Source organism: Melanaphis sacchari, unplaced genomic scaffold (genome assembly GCF_002803265.2).
Source record: "Melanaphis sacchari strain LSU unplaced genomic scaffold, SCAv2.0 Contig0_pilon_pilon, whole genome shotgun sequence".
Classification (NCBI taxonomy): Eukaryota; Metazoa; Arthropoda; class Insecta; order Hemiptera; family Aphididae; genus Melanaphis; species Melanaphis sacchari.
In genome coordinates this window covers 18,699,758-18,726,517 of record NW_020270366.1, presented here as the reverse complement: position 1 = coordinate 18,726,517, position 26,760 = coordinate 18,699,758, and the positions used below count along the sequence as shown (strand labels likewise).

General features: G+C 26.2%; 6 protein-coding genes across 7 annotated transcripts; 4 read left to right on the top strand and 2 right to left on the bottom strand.

Annotated features, from left to right (window-relative positions):
• Positions 1–1,916: 1,916 nt before the first annotated feature.
• On the top strand, positions 1,917–7,554 carry LOC112600182 (SET and MYND domain-containing protein 4-like). The gene is made up of 6 exons (XM_025347354.1): positions 1,917–1,998; positions 3,069–3,190; positions 3,266–3,901; positions 3,967–4,121; positions 6,512–6,593; positions 7,510–7,554. The coding sequence occupies exons 1-6, from the start codon at positions 1,959–1,961 to the stop codon at positions 7,552–7,554; spliced, it is 1,080 nt and encodes a 359-aa protein (XP_025203139.1). The 5' UTR covers positions 1,917–1,958.
• A 724-nt stretch (positions 7,555–8,278) lies between these two features.
• Positions 8,279–10,509, bottom strand: LOC112595493 (cuticle protein 1). The gene is made up of 2 exons (XM_025340734.1): positions 10,023–10,509; positions 8,279–9,026 (listed from the first exon to the last, which is right to left on the bottom strand). Exons 1-2 carry the CDS (start codon positions 10,035–10,037, stop codon positions 8,601–8,603), a joined length of 441 nt encoding a protein of 146 aa, XP_025196519.1. The 5' UTR covers positions 10,038–10,509; the 3' UTR covers positions 8,279–8,600.
• Positions 10,510–12,295: 1,786 nt separating this feature from the next.
• Positions 12,296–16,131, top strand: LOC112591606 (src substrate cortactin-like). 2 transcript variants are annotated; one of them, XM_025335477.1, is made up of 10 exons: positions 12,296–12,577; positions 12,651–12,770; positions 12,834–12,954; positions 13,060–13,225; positions 13,287–13,408; positions 13,485–13,599; positions 13,707–13,942; positions 14,787–15,483; positions 15,673–15,728; positions 15,937–16,130. In XM_025335477.1, the coding sequence occupies exons 1-10, from the start codon at positions 12,417–12,419 to the stop codon at positions 16,015–16,017; spliced, it is 1,875 nt and encodes a 624-aa protein (XP_025191262.1). In that variant the 5' UTR covers positions 12,296–12,416; the 3' UTR covers positions 16,018–16,130. The 2 variants fall into 2 exon arrangements, with proteins under 2 accessions (XP_025191262.1, XP_025191257.1); XM_025335472.1 differs by having other exon boundaries at positions 12,651–12,954; positions 15,937–16,131.
• An 864-nt stretch (positions 16,132–16,995) lies between these two features.
• LOC112604027 lies at positions 16,996–17,606 on the top strand. Its single transcript, XM_025352886.1, has 3 exons — positions 16,996–17,101; positions 17,185–17,294; positions 17,362–17,606. Exons 1-3 carry the CDS (start codon positions 17,093–17,095, stop codon positions 17,531–17,533), a joined length of 291 nt encoding a protein of 96 aa, XP_025208671.1. The 5' UTR covers positions 16,996–17,092; the 3' UTR covers positions 17,534–17,606.
• A 19-nt stretch (positions 17,607–17,625) lies between these two features.
• On the bottom strand, positions 17,626–23,048 carry LOC112604007 (isoleucine--tRNA ligase, mitochondrial). Its single transcript, XM_025352867.1, has 16 exons — positions 22,682–23,048; positions 22,504–22,626; positions 22,281–22,440; positions 22,029–22,180; positions 21,917–21,966; positions 21,537–21,853; positions 21,306–21,475; positions 20,983–21,219; positions 20,134–20,297; positions 19,950–20,073; positions 19,723–19,883; positions 19,522–19,656; positions 19,122–19,448; positions 18,912–19,054; positions 18,654–18,847; positions 17,626–17,847 (listed from the first exon to the last, which is right to left on the bottom strand). Exons 1-16 carry the CDS (start codon positions 22,853–22,855, stop codon positions 17,635–17,637), a joined length of 2,844 nt encoding a protein of 947 aa, XP_025208652.1. The 5' UTR covers positions 22,856–23,048; the 3' UTR covers positions 17,626–17,634.
• A 385-nt stretch (positions 23,049–23,433) lies between these two features.
• LOC112604019 (queuosine salvage protein) lies at positions 23,434–26,153 on the top strand. Its single transcript, XM_025352878.1, has 7 exons — positions 23,434–23,905; positions 24,483–24,710; positions 24,781–24,940; positions 25,026–25,139; positions 25,222–25,336; positions 25,725–25,795; positions 25,872–26,153. The coding sequence occupies exons 1-7, from the start codon at positions 23,810–23,812 to the stop codon at positions 26,096–26,098; spliced, it is 1,011 nt and encodes a 336-aa protein (XP_025208663.1). The 5' UTR covers positions 23,434–23,809; the 3' UTR covers positions 26,099–26,153.
• The last annotated feature ends 607 nt before the right edge of the window (positions 26,154–26,760 follow it).

The following is a 26,760-nucleotide window of genomic DNA, read 5'->3' as shown; positions in this document are numbered from 1 at the left end:
CGTTATTCATTTATTCGGTGTTCTTAGTTCTTACCCAAATGTATAAGGTACCTGGTATCTTTATTGAGTTAAAATATAAAAATATTTAATTTCGTATTATAGATTAAAACATTAAATATAAAAACTAAATTAACAGTATTTGAATTTTAAACAGTTTAATATTATACTGCTGTGTGGATTACAATAGTTAATAATTATACATTTTATATTTTTACATTTGATTATTTTGAGACCTATGTTTAATTAAAATTTGTTTAAAAAAATACATAATGTACCTAGTCTGGTTATTCTAATTATTTGATGTTTAATGTTTTCAAAAATTAATAGGTATTATGTCGCATTACAAGATGCCAATTGCTGAATATGTGTACATAGAACATTTCGAAGAAATGAATGTAGATCAAGATGTTTATTTAACATTTACTGACAAGGAAAATTATAACGATCGATTTCTGTACGTACATGACTTACTAAAAGAATATAATTGGTTACCTACAAAATGTGATAGTCATATTAGACTATCACAGGCGCATCGACGATGGAGAAAACGACTAAAAAAAAACCTTAAAAAAAATGGAATATTTATAAATATGGATTGTACCACAGCAAACAAAAATAATAATATATCTGATCAATATAGATCACGTGGCAATGAAGCGTTTAAAATTAAAAATTATGAGGAATCGCTAAAAATGTATACTCTAAGTATAATGACAGCAGAAATTTACTCTCCCAACTTTGCTTTATCAGTGGCAAATAGATCTGCTACTTTATATCATTTAGAAGAATACGAGAATTGTTTAAAAGATATTGATCAAGCATTTAAATCTAAACAATATCCATTGCAAAATCATTACAAGTTACTTGAAAGGAAAGGAAATTGTTACCGTCAGATGAACCATACATATCTTGCTTTAGAATTATATTCGGTATGTTATATTTTAATAATTTAATTTAAATAATACTTTTATACGGCAAATAACAGTGTTGCACCTGAATTTATTTGAGCACTGAACAATCCGTAGGCGTAGCCAGATAAAGACATTTGTGAGACCACTGGGCAAATTTGAAAATGTAATCTCTATCTAGATAAAAATTCAGACAGTTCAGTATTAGTAGTATTACTAGGAACAGTAGTTCCTACTGAAAGCTCTCTCATCTAAGATAATAACATTTTTAATTTTTTGATGTATCAATGTATTGTTCTATGGTTATTAATTTCACGTTCTGTATTAATAATTAACTATTAATTAGATATACTTATTGCTTATTTAATAATATAATTTAAAATTAAATTAATAGTTTTACAATTATATAGACATATAGTGTGTGTCTAAGTCACATATTGACATATAAGTGTATCACCATAGATAAAATATATATGCTATTTATAGTTAGTATATTTATATATTTCTGTCTGTATCATCTTTAGTATTTTAGCAAAAAATCAATTTATTTAAATGCCAGTTTTTTTTTATTTAATAAATGAAAAAAATCTAACTAAATAAAGATTTAAATTATTTTTTTTTAAATTCAAAAATTTCAAAAACAATTATTTTATGCATTTTAATTTTTAAATTTCCAAAATAGCCATTTACTTATAATTTTCTTTTTAAATTAATAAGTTTTTTAAATTTATAGTTTTTTTATTAGTCTAAATTATATTATTATACATCATTGATAATATTTATTATAAATATCTATTTTAAATAGTTATATTCTTGATATCTATTTATTTTCAGGATTGTTTGTCACATTTAAATAATAATACTTTTATAACTCTTGATGCCAAAGCAAAAATCAAAATCAGAATATCAGAATTTGTGAAAAAATGTGAAAAGGCAGAAGAAAAAACAAAAAAAGTGAATGTTACTCGTATATATAAAAATTTTACAAAACTTAAATTTGATAAAAATTCTGATTCATTAAAATGTATTGAAATACAAAATTCAAAAGAAATGGGAAAAGGACTATTCGCATCAAAAAACATAAAACCTGGTATGATTTATACTTTATAATTTATACTAATTAGTGATTAGTGATTACCGTTTTATAATCTTAAATTTCCGTATCTACACAATGTACACATTATAAGCAAATATATTGTGTGCAATCAGTACACAGCACTATAAATTATAATCCATCACACAGTTTGAAGAGATATGTTTTCTAATATCAATATTTTATATAATATCTTACTGTCTTAATAATAATAATTAATAATGAAAAACTATCGTTCTAATTCAGGGTTATATATCAATCACTTAATATTTATAATGAATCAATATTGAATAGTGAGCTAGTGATCCTAAGCTCCTAAAACACGAATTGGTGACTTGTATAATTGGATTAAATTAATCAATTATTCATGCAACCCAACATAATAATTTAATAAACATATAAATATATAATAATTAATAATATATATTATCTCGAAAATAATAATATAGAATGAGTGTACCATCTAACTTATAAAAAATTAAAACTGCATTACCATTATAATACTGCTGCAAGATATCTTCTTGGACTTAATTGTTAAAAAAAGTTAAAACTTAAAATATAAATAGATGTACCTATAAAGACATATAGTAGATACATTATACATATAGGTAATCTTAATATATATCAATATGAACAATATGTAATGCGTTTATAAATTTCCTTGTTTATTCCTTTAATAAACTTGAGATACCTATAATAGTCCTAATAATAATTAAAATACAAAGTCCAATTAAGCATTGGACGTCAAACCTGCCTATTATGCTATTATATCTACGTCTTTCATTATTATATAAAATATAAATATTTAGATATAATCATACATAAATTATAGATATAGTGTGAATCGTTATAGTGTTAACAATATGTGAATAATTAACTTATTATAAAGATTCATTGATGGAACTTCAGGCGTACCTATTTATTCATAAATATGAGTATAATAACTATAATATAAATTAAAATCAAATGTTTTTAGTTCAAAATTTTAAGTTAAATTGGCTATTTAAAAATATAACAATAAATTGTAACAACTTTATATGAATAAAATTCAAGTCTACGGTTTTAAGGTGAAATACTCATCGTAGAAGAGCCTATTGCTGGTGTATTTAAAAATAATAAGTGGATGTTTAACTGCAATTATTGTTTCAAACGATGTTTATCAGCCATACCGTGTTCGAAATGTTCACAGGTAAATCGATTTTTAATATATTTTAAATTATACAAGTTTATAATACTTATGAAATAAGTATTTTATTTATAACAGGCTATCTATTGTGATGAGACGTGTTTACAAAAAGCCTACGCCAGTTACCACAATATAGAATGTTCATTAGTCTATCCTCTCAAAGAGGATCCAACTGTTGAACCCACTCACGATTTGGCTTTACGTTGTTTTATACAGCTCATAAATGTAATGGGCATTGAATATTACAGTTCAATGGTACAAAAGTATAATGAATCAAACTTAAGTTTTGACGAAAGCAGCAATTATTGTATGGAATTATTTTATTCAATTTATGCACTGGATGGAAATGAAACCAAAAGAACAACATCCAATTTATTTTTTATGTATTGTACTGCATCAATGATGGTGTCTCTATTGTTGTTAAATGAATATGATATCCCTTCAAATTTGTTAGGCACCGTTGGTGAATCGTTAGTTCATTTGCTGTGTATAGCTAACTTGAACTCGTATGCGTCTATAGAGCTATCTAAATATATAGGCAAGAACAGCAATAATATTGTCTCAAATCGACTAGAAACTTTTGATTCTATCGCTTTAATTCTATGCTCAGTGTACAGTTTGATAAATCATTCGTGCGATCCAAATGTGATGGTTCAAACGTATAGTGGTATAGAAGTAACTCGGGCAATTCAACCAATTTCAAAAGGATCCCAAGTAAACCATATTAAACTCTACACACGTTGTTTTCACAAAAATTATAGTTTTATTTTACATTATAGGTATTTACTGACTATGGTGTCAAATTTATGTCACATAACAAAGAAAAACGCAATGCACATTTATTTGATCAATACCAATTTCAATGTCATTGTCAGGCGTGTATTAATGATTGGCCCAACTATGCATTGCTGGAACTCAATGAATTATTTATTGGGTATGTATGTATTAATATATTATACTATATAACTATTTAAGATGTATTAAAATAAAAATTAATAGAATTGATAGTTGGATAAATTATTGTAGTATAATTGTACAATCCATAATGATCTTCTGAAACTCAAAACTGTAAAACTTTGGTCATTATTTATTACCTATAAAATATGAATAATAAATATACATTTGCCTATCAGATAAACGTAGGTATAAAAAGTCACTTCATTTACGGTTTTGGTTAACAAAATAGGTACACATGATTATGTTGAATATATTAACAACAAAAGTGTATTGTTAAATTATTATCTATAAATATATTATATTAAATATAATAATATAATGATATACTTTTATTCTGAGTTAATAACTTAGTCTTAGTACATACCAAGGAACCTTTTACTTTTCAGCAAAACTTTTAGATATCACTGTTTAGTGATAAATGATAATTCATCCCAGAATTATTTTGGGAAATTCGATATCAACTGTTCTATTTTAAAAAAAAATCTTCATCAGCTAAACTATAATGTACAATAAGATACAATGAAACTATGCAAAACCAACAAATAAATAATACTTATCTTTCCTAAAAATATTATTGTGCATATAATAAAATATACAAATCAAGAACATACAGGTACAAACCGTGATTGGCGTAATTATAATATCGATACACCGTAACTGTACACTCATCATAGTCATTTTATAGTACCTACGAGATATCACCCTTATTACTCTGCACACAAGTTTTTTTTGTATTTTTGACTACTAATAGTACAAAAATTTGACATTTTTCACGAAATATTTTTCAAATAACCGTATATCTATCTTTATTTTTATTTGGAAGAAAACAGAACATAATTGATACAATACAAATACGAGTACACAGAGTACACTGCATTATCTACAATATGTGTGAGCACTAAATAACGGATGAAAAATGTTCGTACAATATTTAAATTTACCGTAGACATTTAAAGGGAATTACATATAAAATTTAAATTTGAATTGCATTAAAATATAATAATTATATGATTTAACGGATCATTTGCTATAATAATATGATATTCGTCTTTAAGTTTTAACTGTTATCTGCTTAGGTAATATTATAAATATATTCATTTACTTCCAAAAATCGATTTAGATTTGGAAGTTTTGGTGAATTTCGTATGCGTCCACGAAAAAATGGTATCTCTAAAACTTAATTTTGTGTCTTTAATGTTTAAGTTGATGCTGTTATTAAATTAGTTGCTATTTTAAGTTTTATTAACTTGAGAAACCGATAAACGATCAGTAATAAATCATCAAGTTCCTTTTTTATCCTGTTATACAATCATTTACCGAACAATAATATTGGTGTAGAATTTTCATGTAGATGTGTACTTGATTCTCGCGAAAAGTTATCATCAATGCCAAACTGTGTATAATTTTATTTTTTACACACTTAAATTACATCAATAAATTCATACTTTTAGTATTATAAAAATACTACAGATATGTAAAACAATAATATATACAATATTAAACATTTTTATTGCTGGGCATGTCTTCTTAACATAACACCAGCGAATTTTGCCACATACTCGTGACTGGTCGTGAGCAAAAGAATATTTATAATTATTAAAAATCAATCATTTTTTCCCTCTCTCGGACATTATTATTTCCATTGTATTTTTTTCACTTGCTAAAAAATGCATATTTTTTTCGTATATTATCCTATAATATGCAATACTAAACGTATATCGTGTATATAAAGTTCTTATACCTAGTGCATAATAAGTTTGGAAACTCGCTTAATTGCTATATGCATAATTTAATACTTATATGTGGAACAATAACAGATTGCTGTACATTTATAATGTATAATACTAGTTATTTTATAACTTCATTAATTATATCATATTATTGTTTATTAATCTCAATTAGTCCAAAGACCATTTTCAAGTTTATTGAATATTCTGTATTTATATATATATATACATGTATATTGTATATATAATATAAGTTTAAAATTTGCAACCAACGTTAGCCCTGTATCATAATTTTTGCGAATTACGCTTATGACTATATTTATCCATTTTATTTTATGACAACCTTGTTTGATGACATTTTTAAACCGAATAATTTTATGTAATTTAATATTGGATAAATTATTACCTTTTAATAAAGCACGCGTTACTTTGAATAAAATATGGTGTACGCTGCAGTGGCGGATTGTGCCACCCACCAGAGGACCGGAAGTTTCCCGGTGGGCCGGAGCTCGGTTATGACTCTATGGCGCTATTATCATGAAACTGATTTTATACCAATTTATTTTATATTTGAAATAGTCATTTTTTTTTTTTTTTTATAATTAAACAAACTAGTTTTCATGTATGTTTTATTTTGCAGCTATGATCTACTTCCTACTAACAAAGAGGACTATAACCAGCTTAGTATTCCAAAATCAACTCTATCAAAATTCAATGAAATTGTACATTTATTATTAACACAACGCAAGATAAATATTGATTATTTAGATTTTTTATTTAGATTTTTAAATTTGTTATACTTTAATTTAAAAAAACCATGTACCACTTACTATAAATGTATTCAATTAGTTCAAGCATGTTTATATTACATTTCAGATCAAGTACATTATATGCCATTGAATAAAAATATAAAATAATACATTATATATATAGTGGTATGAAGAATAACGCACACTCCTCTGCGTAGCGGCTTAGTATTGAACTCAGAAGGTACGACTACGAACTGCAGGTGATTCCGAAAGATGTTCATCCCAAAGCTTGTTTTAACACATTATATATCTCATATTTTTAATAATTGTTTAACTATTATTCAATCCTATAAAGTAATTCATTTGTAACGTCGCAGTTTTGGTTTCTTACGAAAAAAAACGACTAGTTATGTAGTACGCCTATATATTAGGTTTACGATGAAAGAACGGTCAAAAAATGAAGGCTATGGCTTCTTTTCAGTTTTCTGATAGTTTTGAAGTTTCCAGGTTATCTGTAATAGTAATATATCTCACTTTGAAGAATGTTGGTTAGTATAACCGACAATCTTTGCGCTCGTGCCAAACCGCCTAAATTCAACCCTTGCGGCTTTAATATCTGTTCACGTAATTCTAGATATATACTAACAGAACTCATAGCAAAATAACTTACATAGTACATATCTAAACTCTCAACCGCTCTTTCATCACAGCAGCATACTGGAACAATATAGGTACCTCAAATCCCCCAGCAGATTTCTATAATGTCTCATCATGCCATAGCTTAGCAAGATGTGTTCACCAAAATAGTAAAATGGCCAGAGTAATATAACTATGACCAGCCTTCACACAATACATAGTTAGCTTAATTTTTTTTTGTCTTTACCTTCAGAACTACTTTTTGTCTAAGACGCCAAAAATACATGACATTAACTAATAAGTTACTAAAAAACAACAGTGTATATGATGTATATAATAAGTGTACGTGGTATTAATAATATGTACTCGTGTCTTGTATTCAAAAAGTTTGGTAAAAGATCTTTTTCTTTTTTCTATAGTCAACATTCTTGAATTCTGATTTTTGAATATTATTAACTAGGGCTAAGATTTATATGTTTATATATTTTGTCTATAACTTAAGTAATCGGTATAAAATTAAAATAACAAATATATGTAATGCGTTAAACTTAACGAAATAATATAATATAATACGTGCAAATTCAGGAGTTGCATATTGTTCTATAATATAATCTCGATTCATAGCAGAGATCAAATAAGAAATCTAAACTATATGATGGTATAAATTTAAAAACCTAAAATTTAAGTTATCGACTTATCATAAATCTATTTATTGTTTATTCATTAGTTAATTTATTGTATATACAATTAACATTCACTGTATTATTTAAAATAATCTTTTCAATTTAAAAAGATGTTTTTGTTTTTTTTTTAGAATTTCGAATAATTCTTTTGCATACCTACTTAACATTTTTTGTGCATATTTAGCATGTTGTAGCTCCTATATAACTTCCGAGCTCTAATACTAATAATAATCCTGTTGTACGTATAGATTATGTACCTACGTAATATACGGGTATATTAGGTGTACAGGAAGAAATTTCCGAGAAAAAAAAATTAATTCATAACTTTTTATTGTAGCTATATTAATATTATAAGTGCGAGAAGTATGACAATATAAAATTACAATAATGATAATTTTTTAACAATAAAGTGCGCGATGTACGCTACAGCACTTTGGCACTGAGTGCATTCGAATATTACATATACCTATAAGTAAATTGGGTTAATGAGTGTTCAACAAAATATATGCATACTAATATGCGTGTTTATATTTTGACTATAAACATGACATGGGTGCATAACGTATACGACATATATTATATAAATGTAACATGCACTTAGCGTCAGCGGTGCGTCGCACGTGACGTATAATATTATTATTCAAACGTAGGCGACGGACTGTCAGTGACAGTACGGATAGTTGGGGCAGTTGTGCGGGCTGACGCCGGACGGGTATCTCTTGTTTGCGTACTTGAGCGCCTCGGCCGGTACCTGATGCGAGCAGTACGGGTAGTTGGGGCAGTTGGACGACGTGAGGCCGGCCGGGTAACCGGGCTCGGAGTACGGCGACGGGACCAGCGGCTGGTTGTTGTGGTAGTTGAACGCCTCGGACGGATGGTGTTGGTAGCCACCGGAACCATGGTACTGACCGGCGTTGTTGTTGGTGTAGTGGTCGTTGTAATCGTTGCCGGCCGCCGGTTGGGCGTACGCGGCCAACAGCACGTTGTCGCAGTGCGGATAATTGGGACACAGGGCCGGATTCAGTCCGGACGGGTACCGGGCACCGCCGGCCAGCACCGCCGCGGCTTGGACGGCAAAAACGACAGCCTGAGTACAACAGACCAACAACGGTTTGTCACGATATTTCGATGTACAGTAATACTATATTTATATATGGTCACGCCGTAATTATTAGGTATACACGTTAAACACGTGTGCCTATTGCAAATCCATTAAATAGGTAGGTATTGTGTAAACACAACAGATTACGATACCTATAGGGTTGTTCTCAAACATCGAACTTACCCTGATTATATATATATTTGGAAATGCAAGTTTGTGAAATGATCACAAACTTTTCAAGTATACCAAAACTTACTTAAGTGATTTTTTTTTTGTTGATTTTTTGAAGAATATATTTATAAAAAAAGTTTGGTAAGAAACCTATGGTAGGTATCGTTATACATAATAATATAACATGACCAATAATTCATAGAAAAATGTTTTCACATTTCACTACACCGAGTCTTTTGACCAGGAGTCTATCAGAAATTCTTAAGTTTCTACGATATAATAGTAACATCGTCTGTTACATAATTATAAATCATAACGAATGCGTAAATAATACATAAGACATAATACTAAATGAAATTATTTTATAAATAAATTCCTTGTGGTTTGTGCCTTAAGAAATGTTCATGATTCTTTGGGTATCTTTTTCAACTAGGGTTAGATTTTAGAATTTGAAATAATAAACAAATAAATTTAAATTTTTAAACTTTCGCATACATGTATAGTACTTAATTAATAACTATTAGTATGATTTAAAATGCATAAAAACATAATTCGTTATACCTCATAAAGTCTTAAGTCATGAAATTCTTATGTATACAAATAATTTTATCTAGCATGACTGCAACTATTAGAATATTCAAAAATATTACTAAAAATTAAAATACATACAAATATGTATTTTATTCAAAAGTCGACTGTATTTACCTGATATTAAACTATTATCGATGCATATTATTTCGACTAATCACGCCACGCGGTAACTGACTAATCAATAATGTATACTTTTAATAAAGATATTATTTTACTCACGAGTATTCCGATCATTATGAATAGATGAATGATATATATAATATTTGAGTTGTCTGAAGACTGCTTTGTTCCAACAAATGCACACAGTTGTAAGTTAAGACACTGTAGTTGCAATCGTAGGGCAATTTTTAATAATTATGTAAAATATAAGTTTAAACTTTAATGCGACAAATCGTAAACGTTTGCGGAACACGAATGTACAACGACTGGAAAAACTCGATTAAAACTTAAAAAATAAATTGGATGGTAATATATTGTTATATAAATTAGTTGTTTATATATTTGCACGTTGAACTCGATCTGTTGAACTGTGGAAATATGACGACGAAGTATGCGTTTGTCGTGGATGTGGCCGTTATTTATACAAAAGTCAAAAAATTTCAGATATTCTTATGCACGCCGCCGCCACTCCAAATAACCACCGGCGCCCACTACCAATAGCCAAAAACCGCAACCAACGAAACACGTAAGATACGCAATACGATATGATAATAAAATAATAAAACATTAACATTGGTACAATAATTGACGCAGAAATTTGTTGTCACGGTGGGCAATGTAGTGCGCATTTACCATAAAGGTTTAACATAATAACACAACTTGCAGTGACCGGAACACCGCAATAATAATAATAATAATAATGATACATTTTATTATTACAATAATATATTATGTATTTATATACCTATTATTATAAACAATAAGCATCGAAACAGGTGTGATAATATAATATTATGTTACCTTTTATACAGGGTGATTCATCCCTTTGTTCTTGAACAATGCAGTTATTCAAAATCTGGTTTTAAAAATTTTTAAATATATTCTCTAAGATACATAATTTTTGAAATTTTTTGTACTATTTGAGGAATGTTTTAAAATACTTCTAATTTTCAAATCGTATCAAAATTAAAATTGGTACGAGTAGTTTTTGAGTTATTTAACTTAATGTATGAAAGATAATAGGTTTAGGAGATACGGGTACTTAAACTATGGTGATTTGAAAAATGTAATAACTTACATACATTAATTTATCAATACCTATTTATAATTCGTAAAAATGGTTCAAATACACTAAATACTAAATCCAGTATTACTGTTATTTAATATTTTGGTAAAACCATTTTTAAGGACTATCTATTTATTAGTATTCCATCGATTAAATATTTCAATAGTTAAGAAATTCTTGTATATTAGGAATTAAAATTTTGAATTAGAAAATAAAAGTTCAAAAAAATGTCCCAAAAATATTATAATGTTTAGTAAAAAGTGAAGTTCTGATTTTAAAAACAAATATTAGTAATCTGTATCGTCATAGGATATATTTAAGCAGTGAAAATATCTCAAGATTTAAAATATTGGTTTTTAAAATTCCAACGATCAGAATACAAAAAAAATTCTTTAGCTATGGAAAAACATTTGGGTGAGCATGCTTAGTGAATCACCCTGTATTACAATACTATATAGCGTCGGGTCGGGTACTCAGGTGCAGTCCGTTTTCGACACGTTTTTCGATCGACGCGATCACGCAACGTTTGGGTACATTTGTCAATAGTATTAATAACCAATACAATATAGGTAGGTGCCTAACATATAGATTGCAATGTAGGTACAATATCAACAGTTCAACACCATTTTCACACGTTGCAGTGTACTCATAATGATATGCGGCCGCAACACGACCGGAGATTTCATTAATAGACCGAAAACGGCGAAAACGCGTCGAAACATCCAAACCGACACCCTTCCGTAATAATGAGCACCTACCTACCTAATGACTAATGAGTGTATGGTTGTGTGAACCAACACATTTGCGCGCGTCAGTGCACACAATATTTATGCACACACGCGATATCATGAATTATGATACACTTTAACAGTCGAATACCTATATAGTTGAACATTATTGTAATGATACACTGTAGCCTGTTACGACTTACATCGTCCCGTTCAACCACAAATTGTTTTGTCATTTTTATAAAACCGAATCGTTATTCGTTTGGAAGTCGACTCTGTCCTGGTACTCTGATTTCGAAATCATCGTTGCAAAAAAGTGATAAAAAATAATTTCCATGATTTATTATCATCTTATTTTTATGGAAAATGATTAGATAACAGATGATGGAACTCAAGAGTCAAGACCTTATCACAATCCTACGACTTTAACATTAACTTATGTTCTTATAAACACTTAGTCTATACTGTATAGTGTATACCGTTATACTTGTTATTATTATTATTAATAATATTATTACTCATTACTCATTAGTCATTACTTGTTAATTATGTTTTAAAATTTCGTGCTCGCTTAATCTAAATAATTTATTAGTATAATATATATACAATTTTGTATGTGGATTTATAGAGTAATCGGCAGAAGAGTTTTTAAAGTACATTATGTGGAAGTCGTCTGCTGGAGTCAACATTGAGGTACCGGTTGAGAACACGGATGATGACTGGGAAACTGATCCAGATTTTGTGAACGACGTGAGTGAGGAAGAACAAAGATGGGGTTCACGCACTGTCCCTGGTTCCGGACGTGTATTAGATCATGTCGAGTTAGTCACTTTTGATATTTTTACTGGAATTTTTATTATTTTTTATATTATTTTATTTTTTATTATTTTTTAGTATGAGTCAATTACGAGAAGAAGTGACTAAGGCTCACGAAGTTCAAAAGAAAAAAGAAATGGAAGAAGGGCCTCAAGCAGCTTTTGGATATGGTGGTAAATTTGGTGTGCAATCTGACAGGTATAGTTGTTTTAATATTAAATACATTTTTATAATAAACTGTAATTTGTTGTGTTTTATTAGAATGGATAAATCAGCTGTTGGACACGACTATATTGCACCTCACTTTAAGCACGCTTCACAGACTGACTATAGTTCTGGTTTTGGTGGTAAATATGGTGTTCAATCAGATCGAATTGACAAGGTATGTCTATAAATGTTTTATCTTTGATTTATTTTTAAAATAATATGATTAAGTAGATATTATGTATACTTAAAAATGATTTTATTCATTATATTATTATTGTAGAGTGCTGTCAGTTGGAGTCATAAAGAAAAAGTGGAAAAACATGGATCTCAAAAAGATTATAGTTCTGGTTTTGGTGGAAAATTTGGTGTGCAAGCTGATCGTCAGGATAAAAGTGCTGTTGGATGGGATTATGTGGAAAAATTACAAAAGCACGAATCCCAAAAAGGTATAACTTTTCATTATTATTTTTAATACAATTATTTTAATTACATTTATATGGTCAATAGATTATGCTGTTGGTTTTGGTGGAAAATTTGGTGTGCAGTCAGATCGTCAAGATAAGTCTGCTGTTGGGTGGGATAATGTAGAAACTGTGGAAAAACATCAAAGTCAAGTAGACCACAGTAAAGTAGGTTATTTTAGTAAAATATATTAATTTTTTTATATTATTCGATAACTATATAATAAAATAATTTAATGTATAGGGTTTTGGAGGAAAGTTTGGTGTTCAAAATGATAGGTTAGATAAATCTGCTCATAATTATAATGAAAGTTCTGGTCAGGTTGGGACAAATTATGAAAAACAGAAACCAGAAATAAGTATGTATTAAATTATGTATAATATCTAAATTCTAAATTAAATATTTAATTTATTTTTTGTGCATAATTTTTAAAGTTAATTATTTTATAATTTTTATTATTCTCAGCAAGTATTAAACCATCAAGTCTTAGAGCAAAATTTGAAAATATGGCTAAGCAAGAAGAAGAAGAAAATGAAAAGCGGCGTTTAGTAGAACAAGAAAAAAGAAAACTAAGAGAATTACAAGAAAAAAAGGAAGCTCGTGAAAGAGAAGAAAAACGTTTGAAAGAATTACAAGAGAAAGAAGAACAAAAACGAAAGCTTCTTGATGGTTCAGAAAAAGTTAAAAACACTCCAATTACAGTAAGTATTATATTTAAAAACATTTTTAGAGATGAAATATAATAGTGATGATAAAGAAATGGATATAGTTTTCTTAAACTTTGAATATCAGTACTTAAAACAGTGTTTAGTTAGAGATTAGCTAGCTCTTGAAAAACTATAAATTTTGAAACAAAGTAGTATAGAAAGATACCATCTCTAATAGATGACTAAATTTCATTATAAATAAGAAGATAATTTATGTTAATGTCATGTAATTTTATAGATTATTAAGAGGTCAACTATCATTATTAAATCAATCTTATTTATATCTTTTTGATTTTATTTAGTAATGACAAATTTTAAGGCTTAATATATTGTGTAAAGACTAAATTTTTATCTTTATAATTTAAATAATGATAACAACTTTAAGTGTAACTTTTTATCCAATTAGTATTGATACTAAATAATAATAGTATATAAAAATGGTATTGCCCAATGTAGTACAAATATATTTTATAAGTAGGTACATAAGTTTAAGATATCGATAACTTGATGGAATTTTCATTTCAACATTTAAAAATCTAGATTCTATAATGATGTTTTATTGTAAAATTCTGAATAAACAGAAAACAAAAATTATTAAACCAATAGAGAATATTAGAATGTTTATCCTCATATTTGTTTTTTGTTTTTATTAATTTTTATCTTAGTAAATATATTTTTAAAACAGTTTATTGATTTTACACCATGTACAATAAATTATTATTATTATTAATAATATATGTTTATTCTATAATTTTCCTATGGAGTTTAAAGTTTTTTAGAATTTATAACCTAGATGTTATTAAATATTTATTAATTATGATAATTAATATTATTTTAGAAAATTGATTGTGATGAAGAAGAGTTACCAATATCTAGCGAATTTATTCGTCCTCCAGTTGTTGTTGGTGCAACTATTCAACCATCTGTGAAAAATGATGAGGAAGCATTAAAAAAAATTACAGCAGATGAAGAACGTAAACGAAAAGAAGAACAAGCTAAAATTGAAAGAGAAAATACTATACTGATACAGAAGCTGAAGGAAGATGAAAAAATAAATGAAGAAATAAAGAGACAACACGAGAGGTTAAAATTAGAAGAACAGCAAAAAATGAATGAAGAACTATTAAAAGATAATGAGAATAAAAAAAAGGAAGATTTGGCTAGAGCTGAATTAAAAAAAAAAGAAGAAGAAAAAATTATAGAAAATAAGAAAAAATTAGAAGAAGCAACAAGAAAAAAATTAGAAGAAGAAGCAATCCAGAAAAAACTTGAGGAAGAATCAATAAAGAAAAAACTAGAAGAAGAGTTGGCAAAGCAAAAACTAGACGAAGAGTTGGCAAAGCAAAAACAAGATGAAGAGTTGACTAAGCTTAAATTGGAAGAAGAGGCCAAGAAAAAAGATGAGCAAAATAGACTTGAAGAGGAAAGACAATTAGAAGAACAAAAACTGCATGAGCAACTTAAGAATGGAGCAGCATCTGAAGAAGATCCAGAAGGTGGATATATTGCTGTGGCTTTATATGATTATCAAGCATGTTAGTATAAATTTTAAACTTCATATGTGTTTTAATTATTTAGTTTTTGAACATGATTGTCATACATTTATTTTAATTAATAATTTTTATACAATTACTTAAATATATATTATAAAAAAAATACCTTAGTTTAGATTTTTAGATTAGGTGATTAATATATGATTATTTATTTTTTTAATTATTTTTTAGCTGCTGATGATGAAATAAGTTTTGATCCCGATGATATTGTGACAAACATTGAAATGGTAAATACTTAAAATTATAGTATAACCTTAATAAATGTATTTAACTACATAATAATATGTATTGTATGTATATATAAACAATAAAATAGAATTTAAGTTAAAAGTGTGTTTAATACAGATATAAATTTAAGGTTGTATTTAAATAAATAATAATATTCGAATTAATATTTTTTATGAATATTATAAGTTGTAACTTAACTTTTTTCAGATTGATAAAGGTTGGTGGAGAGGATTATGCAAAGGTCAATATGGTTTGTTTCCAGCCAATTATGTTGAAATTATTAATTAGTATAATTATTGCCAGTAATTATATTTAAGTGTTTTAAGTGATCGAGCAAGTTATAATGTAAAGTCTAACCAACAAAACAAAATCATATGTAATATAATATTTATAAATAAATTGGTTTCCAATATTATATTTAATTTTTACTATTATTTGATAATTATCATATAGCTTCCAAAATATTGTTTATTGCATCATAAGTCTTAAGTTCTAATTAAAATGAAAAACAAAAACACTTGAATCGAAACATTAATAAATAACTGAAATTTATAAAAAAAATTGATTTTTAATACAATTATTCATAAAACAATATGTATGTTTTTTATTTTGTTATAAATTATCTTATCTGCTCAATGTACTAAAACTAATTTTTTGATTCTTACATAATTTATTTTCAATATTTATTTATCTAGTATATTTTATCAATATTATTGTATTATGTTTTATTTTATTTAAATATTAGTTTATTATATATTTAAATATTTTTATTGTGATATTTTTGTTAAATAATCAAAATTATACAATTTTTTTTTATAATTTAAATTATTACTCAATAATTGCAGAATAGTACTAACTTATATTTTATGTATTATTAACTTAAAATAACCAAGTGTAAGGTCATAAGAAAAGTAGTAAAACAGGTTAATGTTAATAAAACTTTATATTACTTTATATGTGACATTATAATTTATATAATTTTATATCTGATTACTTTTGCATTATATATTTTTTAAACATTTAAAAACTGTTTAATTCTGTCACATACAAATTGTCCAACGATAATTGATGTTCTGCGAACACTGCCAAATATATATATATATATATACATACACATATATATGTATAATATAATATATGTATATTTAAGAATACATTAGTAAAACCAGTTTGACACCCCGAAACATAATTTATTGTTTAATCTTCAAGGCAATGGCACTATACGGCACATAAAAAAAATAATAATAATAATAATAAATAAATTAGAAGTAGTGAGAAGGAATTTATTTTACGTTGCAGTCTTCTTATGGTTGAATAGCTTATACAATCAACTCCACATAATTCGATACCAATATCGATTACAATGAAATTTGTGAGTATTTTATTTATATTTTTAGACTATATTAAATACTTGATAAAAATCTAATCTTATTTTGAAATTATTGTATTTTCTAGGTATTATTATTTGTAATTGGTTGTTTAATGCTTAATTTAATTGAATGTAACCCAGTAGAATTAGTGTCTCTAACAAATAAAAGAGATGACTCTGGTCAATTCTTATCACGGTAATGTATTGATATTTAATAAATATACTAAAATAATGTTTTTTACTTTTAATTAAATATTTAACAGTTATAAATTGGATGATGGTACTGGAGAAGAGAAGATGGGTAAACTATTATCAAATAATGGAGAGGATGCTATTCTCGTTCAACGAGGTTCATATACTACAAATGTCGATGGGCGACTTATAACATACAATTGGATAGCAGACACAAGAGGTTTCAGGATCTCAAAAGTCTAATAAACAATAAATACAATTTTATAATTTTTTAATACAGTATTAATTATACTTGTATAATTACCTTAAAATTAAAACTATTACTATAAAAATTATCTACTCATCTATTTTGAATAAAAAATATTGACTGTTTTTTCACATCGTTTACATAAATTATTTTCTTTTTCTGCTGACCATCTACGGCATCGTTTGCATAAAATTTGCTTTGTGTCACTTGTTTTTAAATCAAGTGTATCATTAAGAACTAAATCAATTGAACTTACTTGAAGTAATTCAATTAATTCAGATCTTGTAGCATTGTTTTTGGGATGCAAAATCTAAAACAATTAAATATTAATTTTTTATTACTTGTTTATTTGAATTTTTTTTTTTCATCATGGAATGAAGCATAATTTTTTATATTTAGTAAGTGAGTAGTGCACAACATTTTAATACAAATTGTATAGAATGAAATGTTTTAATACTCTTAATTTATTGATCTAAAATAATACTATAAGAAGTACAAGAAAAGTTGTTTAACCCAAAAAAATCTAATCTATAACTAACCTTCATTTATACACCATCTTAAATGAAAAATGTTGTTAAATGCCATGTTATAAATACTCGATGACCATGACTTACCAGAAACATTAATTGATTAAATAATTTAAAAACTGCTAATAATATTAAATTCTGAGTCGAAAAATGAATGTATTTATTTTACAACAACAAATTTTATATTTTTGAGTTTACGTATTTTATAGATAGTAAATACTACAGTGCATTTCAAAATATTTAAAAAAAAAACAGACATTTTTATATTTTTAGCATAACATAATTTAAAATGTTAATTTGTTGTAATCCAAAAACTAATGAAACTAATAATTGTAGAAACTTGAAATTTTCTTCAAATATTCATAATTTAATAGACATGATAAAATACTAAATTTGGTTCTTTGGAAATATTACTTCTGTTTATAAATATATCAAATTTTTAATATTTTTCAATGACCTACTCCATGGATTCATTCAATTCCCAGATTTTTATTTTTGATAATATTTTAAATAATTGTTCTTTTAAACTATTATTTTTTACATTAAAATATTTTTAATTAATAAAATAAGCAAAATATTACATATTTACTTTTAATAAATTGAATGTCTTGTTAGGTGATGCAATAACTAGCGATTGTTCAAGTGAATTTTTTCCTTGTAATAAATTGGATAATTTATTTTTAACCATTAAAGCATTTTCCATGATTGATATTACGTGTTCTGAGTCTGGAATCACTATTTGATTTAAATTCACAATGGACGATTTAAAAAATGTAGTGTTTCCTAAAATAAGTTGGAAATTACAAAAATTAATATTTCTTTAAAAATATTGAAGATTTAAAATTACTTTTAAGAGGATAGTAAGAAAATGCTTCTTCAGCTAAATGAGGTAAAATTGGTGCTATATTCTTGAGAAGAATTTCTAATATAGCTTGTAATGTTGCCGTACATGCAAGTCGGTCATCTGATTCTATAGAATCACAATAGAGCCTAAGAATAGATAGTATAATTAACACAATTAATTTTATTAGAGACTTATATCCTTTTTTTACTGTACCTATCTTTTATGTGATGTACATATAATCCAGAAACTTGATTTGTGATAAAGTGTAATATTTTAGCACATACTTTATTATATTGAAATGTATTATACAGTTCATATATTTCATTTTCAAATGATTTGAGTTCCAACATCATATATTTATCTAAATATTTTAGATAATTTATACCATGCATAAAATTATTATCTTTGATATTATTAAGTGAACCAAGTAAAAAACGTATAATAAGGCGAAGCTTATCAATTGATTGTTTGCTATGGTTCATGGTTTCTTTCGTAACTGGAATGTTTGTTTGATGTGATCCGTGTTTAGCAACCCACCATCTAATAATGTTTTACAGAAAAGTACAAAAATATTATTTATAAATAACTTAATTCAAAGTTTTAATTAGTCTACCTGAGTATGTCAATTCCATTAATTAATTTATCATAATTTCCATTTACTATGTCTTGAGGATCAATTACGTTCCCGATAGATTTAGACATTTTTCTACCGTTCTTATCCACAACAAAACCATGTACAAACAAAGACCTTAGTAATAAAAGTGTTCTAATTAATATTTAATATTAATTTTTAAGAGAAAAAAAATTGTATTACTTAAATGGTGAAACATTTCTAAGGGCAATTGATGACATAAGAGATGCCTGAAACCAACCAGTGCATTGATCAACACCTTCCATGTACAAATCAGCAATTTTGTTATCGCCTAATACACAGCTCCACGAAATGCCACTATCAAACCAGATATCTAGAATATCCTGTAATAATATAATAACAATGAGATATTTAAATAATAATTAAAAAATTCATAGACATGAACACACAAGTCCTTTTTTTAATTTTTCTGGACTGTGAGGTGTGTTTGAAACCAACTTCTGAACATCATGAATCCACCAAAAATCTTGCCCTGTTTTTTCTAAAAGTGTATGGTACTGGTCTAATAATTTTCTGGAAAAAATATAATAACATATAAATTTTGAGTAAAAGTATAAAAATTTAATTATTTACTCATCTATAATTGCATTATCTGATTCGTCATATAACACAGGTATGGCTACACCCCATGAACGTTGTCTGGAAATACACCAATATGGACGTTTTTCAATCAATGCCAAAAGAGCATTACGACTTCCACCAATTTCAGGATAAATTTTAATATCTTTCAAACATTCCTTAGATTATGAAAAGATATGAAATACATTTTTGAAATTTAATTAAACATTACTATAATATTATTAAGTAAAAAGGTAATAAGAACTTAACAAATGTTTATTCAGGGTTTTTATTTCAGAAATAATGGTTAGTTGAATAATAAAATCAATTTTAAATACATATCTAGTATTTTTAGATTTAAAATTAGAAATATTAATATTAATTTTATAAATTAATTATTTGTTGTATTAGTTAAATATGCTATTAATTACCCACAATGTGTTTACTTTTATTTATAAATCATTAAAATTTATATTTTTAATTGTTTTTAAAATTTAACTGTTTTCTGGTCACATAAGTTTAATATAGGAATACTTTCATGGTTTTTGGAAAATTATTATAATATTTCTGAGATAATTTTATTAAAATAAAAATTATTTTTTTTTTTTTTTAAACAAGAAATATACAATCCGTACCCTTGGGCACAATAAGAATATGTGATATAATATTTTATTTGACATGAAAACGTGAGGGAAGAAGTCACCCAGCACTCCCTATTTGTTTATTAATAATTTTTTTAAATAAAAATGAAAAAAAATAATTTTAATATAAATTACTATACAAATCATAAGCATATTTGTCGATAAAATATGTAGTACTTAGCAAACTTAATGAATACTCAATTTGTATTAGATAAATATTTACAATTGATTGGTTTTTAATTGCAGCTGTATCCAAAAACCATTGTTTACTGGCACGAACTATCACAGGTAATTTGGTGCGCCAATCATAAGGATAACTATGTTCATATATTTCTGTATGCAATATTTTATCGCTTAATAATGAGCATACAGTTTCATTTCCAACACCTAAAACGGGTAAACCTATAAGTTCTGACCATGTTTGTGGCATAAAAATACCATGCTCATCCACATGACATTCCTGAGAAAAATTAATTAGTAATTACATATTATTTAGTATTTATTGTTTAGAGATTTATAAGATATGAAATACTTTTAGATTCTTACAATGGGTATTTTATGTTTTAATGCAATTAAAAAATCTTCATGTCCATATGCCGGTGCTGTATGAACTAATCCTGTGCCTTTGTCTGTGGTCACATGATCACCAGCCAAAAATGTTTTATCACTTTCGCCATACCTTAAGCTTTTGTATTTTAAACCACTGAGATGTTGACCTATAAAGATATTCTATAAACTTATACGAAAATAAATTAACAGTTAATTTATGATACATACCTTTAACAGTTGTGATTATTTCAATAGATTTTTTTATTTTGGTACTTAAATTGTTTACTAAATCAGTTGCTAGCAAATAAATACCAAGAGTATCATGAATTTTTATAAAAGAGTATAATAAACTAGGTGAATAAACAACAGCAATATTTCCTGGTAATGTCCATGGAGTAGTAGTCCAAATAAGTGCATAAATTGGTTCACTGTTATTATTGATTAAATCTATTGAAATAGTAGATGGACATAGCTCAAGTTTTACAGTGACTGATTTACTTTGATGATTAGGGTTATACTCCAGTTCTGCTTCAGCAAGTGCACTTCTACAAAATTATAAGGTAAGCTAAATATTGTAAGATACTCAAGTAAAATTGATAGATTGTTACTTGGACGAAGGTGACCAGTAAACTGGTTTGAGATCTCTATAAATTAATCCCTATAAATAATAAGTTATTAGTATTTTTAAATGTTTATAGGAGACATATTATACAGTATTACTTTTTTATATAGCTTAAAGAATTGTTGAATTTGCTTTAGAACATACTTTTTATCATAGGTATAATAACAATTGTTTTCCCAATCAGCAAGTATACCCCATGACTTAAAAACAGTTTTTTGTTTTTCTATTTCTTTTAAAGCATATTTTCTAGCTGAAAAATATTTATACATTTGTATTAAAGTCTTCAAAATGTCAATTATTAATCTAAGACATTTTTTTAATAAGGATAAATTAATGTTATAACTTCGCACCACTTCTTCGTACTTCTAATGGACCAAAGTTTTTCCATTTATTTCCATAAATTTTTTCAGCTTTTAACTCGATGGGTAAACCATGACAATCCCATCCTGGTATATAATTTATTTTATTTCCATTTACAAGTTTATAACGTATAGTAATATCTTTAAGTATCTACATAAAATAATAAATATATAATTTAAAAAATTAAATATGGTGAATAAAGTAATAAGTTACTTTATTTATTGCATGACCCATATGTGCCGTGCCATTTGCATACGGTGGTCCATCATGTAAAATATATTCTTCATTGTTTATATGTTGCCTTTGCCAAGAATATAGTTCAGAAAAACCACATGTCTACAGTTATGATAATTTTTATTTAATTTGTATTATAACATAATTTATTTATTACCTTAAAAATATGGCTATCTCTTTGAATAGTTTGATCTGCATTCAACCGATTTTTAAATTTGGTTGCAGGCAAGAATACCGATTTTTTTAATAGTGTTGTTTCATCGGAATAAAAACGATTAATTAAATGAAAACGATATAGATATTTTTTGGTTACAGAAGTTATACTATACATGATAACTGTGGCTTGTTCTTTAATTGTATAGTTTTAATAGAGAGATCGTACAATACTCTACATATCTAATGCTCATTAAAAGCAAATTAAACTAATGTAAATACATAAAAAACATTTGTTATTATTTAAGAAGGAAATTTCTGGAAAATCGCATTTGCTCTTTTAGGCTTGTAAACTGTAAAGTGTAAAGACTGAGACTAGCCGGATTGTTTGATAAGTGTTATCATAAGCACGTGCTATAATAATATGATATGATAAAAGCTATTTAAAAATAATATGTATGTTATATATTCTATGGTTATACATAGCGATGGACAAAATAATAGATTTATTTACAGGTCCATGTCCTATACTCCTATGATTATTTTATGGTATGATAACGATCAATACCTATTCAAAAATAAGTAAAAAACAGGTTTAATTATTATTTTAATTTTCTTGTCTTTTATAATACGAATAAAAGATTCTATCATATTTTTTTACCCAATGCTAATTCTAAATACTCGTTAATAATATTTGGTTTGGTAATACTTAACTAAAACATTTTTACCATTATTATTATTGTTATAATATAGAATGTTGAATGTTAAATCACTTATATCTATAAACGGTATAAACTATAAGCTATAAATGAGTTTGCGGAGATAATAAAAACTCAAAACAAATGGTTAGTTGTTAGTTGATTGTTGAATACGTCATAAATGACGTTTGTTCATTGTCAAAATGATCAGAGATTTGTATTAAAAATGTATTATCAGGAGTACCAGAGACTTACTCTATGCATTAAACCGATGAAAGTCAGTGATAGGAGCAAACATTTAAGTAATCACAAATCAGTTGACTCTTGGTAATCCCGCGAAAACGCCCTTTATGTAGGTACTCCTTTAAGGAAGAATAAACATTAAGCAGTTCACAGTTTAGTTGCTACTTACTGGATATTAAACTTGGGTCAAGATGGTCTTACAAATATTAAGTACATGTCAAAATGTAGTAAGTCAATCTAGAGATGTGCAAATTATTTCATCAAACATTCCAAAATTGGCTCAAAAGGTATTTAATTGTATTTGTTATATTTATCACATTAATATTTTATCAATATTTGGGTTTATTCTATCCATCTATTTTCATCGAGAATAAAAATATTAACTTATTAATTGTTTTTAAGTTTTGAATAATATAATTAATATTGGACCAGTTAAATATAGTTAAATAATAACAGTAAAATTAACAAACCACTTATATTATGTAATTTATTAACCTTATAATTTAAGTACTATACTACTATACTTTAAATAAATGAATATCCAACACAATTTTTATATTCGAGGTATTTTTAATAATATAGTACAGTAGAAACTCATTAAATTGTCAATGTCAATGGATTAGACTATGATGGCGATTTTACACATTTTTTTTATTAGCTAAAATAATTAATAAACATTAGATAATAAGCCTTAATAAGTAATAGTTCTTACTGTTGAGGTACAAACACTATAAAATCAAATCTAACTATTTAAACTTTGAAAATGTATAATCACTAATCAGTAATTAATATTACATACTATATAACTATTATTTGTTTGCTAATTTTTAAATATTTTTGAATACTTTTTAATTTTTCTTTTAGATTTATACATTAATAGAAGAAGATAAACTAACTCTTGATGAATTTAAAAAATGTCCATTACATCCAAAAAATGAAGATGAAGAAGCAATCAATTGGATATTTATTGTTGATTCTTTGAATTTTTGTTTTTTTGATCCTAACAATAAATCGCATTGGAGTGTGACTTGGAAAAATGAAAAACACACAGGATATTTTGGTTTGTGCGCTGCTATCAATAGAGCTATAGAAGTTTGTTAATATTTTAAAAATAATTATATTTTAAACATTAATTATTAAAAAAATTTTTCTATTTTTATAGAAAGGGATAAATATGATTGATATGAATACATGTTTGGAATTAACAAAAAAGCAATTAGATGAAATATTACTGGGAGATGATGGAGCAACTCTTCCACTATTACAAGAAAGGTATTTGTGTTTACAACAATCCGCAGATGTTTTATTAAAAAAATATAAAGGTATGTTGTTCAAATTAATTCTATAATTTTATCTTTTGCACAATTATGCAGACTTGATATTTTTAATTTTAATTTATTTTGTTAGGAAACTTTGTGAATTGTATATTAGAATCAAATCATTCTGCTCAGAAATTATTAGAAATCATTTCTGAAAATTTTTTTCATTTTAGAGATGAATCTATTTATAACAATCAAACAGGTAATATTATATATTATTATTTATTAAAGTATTGAATAAAATACACACACTATATTTAAATAATGCTAATTTTTTTTTTAAGTTGCTATTTATAAAAGAGCTCAGATTTTGATTGCTGACATTTGGTCATCATTCAGGGGTTCTGGCCTTGGCGAATTTCATGACATAGATACTTTAACCATGTTTGCAGATTATAGGTAAAATACATATTACAGTTTTATAAGTTTTATTATGAATTTTTTAACAAATTTGATCTTGTGTTGAATTATAAGTTAGATAAATCTCTAAGTGTAGATGAGTATTACTAACAGCTCCACCAATGTCAGTTTAAAATTATATTATATACAATTAAAATCTGAGATGGAAGTATTAATAAACAGTGAATTAGTTAAACTTAGATGTGGGATAAATTACATGTACTTATATCCAAATATTTATAACTTTTATAGCTAAATGATACATCTTATAGACTATTATTGCACATCATGACACCACCTACCTAAATTAGATATTACATCCTCAATACTTATAAATAGTAATTGGCATCATTATTTACTTAATATACAGAATTTATATTCATTATAGAGTCCCTCAAGTTTTATTATACTTTGGTGTTTTGAAGTATTCAGATAATTTAAAAGATACTCTCAAACAAGGTAAGGAGCTTATTTATTTAAAAATGTATTGTATATATTACATTATTTATTTTTAATATTATTAATCATAACTTAGGTATTCTTCTTGAGCATGGAGCTTCAGAAGAAGTGGAAATTAGAGCAGCTTCTATTGTAGCAGTTGATGATATTGTAAATGAGGTGAAAAAAATAATGGCAGAAAAAAATATACATAAGATTTGTAATTCTATTATGGTTGATACTTTTTTATGGGGTTATCGAAGAGAAAATGCTGCAATGTTGGAAGACACACCATACCATAAGACATTAAATATTTATTATTAAAACTATGTTTTGTGTAAATTAATTTTGCTTTTTGATAATTTGTTGCTAGTATACAGCAAATAATTAAACATTGTCATTTTTTTAAATAATAAAAAAAATAAATATAGTATTTTGACTTCTGAAATTTTATAAATTGCATAATATTTCAATCAGTTTCATTTAAAGTCTTACAAATTTGAAATCCTTTTAATTATATTACTATAAATCTAAGAATAGTAATGAAATAAGAATTGCTTAAGAATTGTATCTTTTTATTTTGGTATTAGGTATGTAACTTATTACCAGTAATTACTAATGTATTTATTTTTTAAAAGTTCTTAAGTAGAATACTAAATAATAGAAATAAACATTAATGATTTCTTTTTTTTTTTTATCAGTAATTAGTTTTTGATGTATGCTTACATATTTCGGTTCTGGTTTTAGATGATAAATGTAGTAGGATCATTGATTATAGAATTATAATTATAATATTAAATTATATTATAATATTATTAATATAATTAATAATCAATGAGTAGGATGCAGAAGTTTGTGGATGTTAGTGGTGTGTATGTTGGAACCTTGAAGGTCCTAATGCCAAACCGAAACTGTATTCCTGTAATAGTTTCGTCAATTATCCCTATTAAGTAATGACCTAATCCCTTTCTTATTTCTTTTCTGTA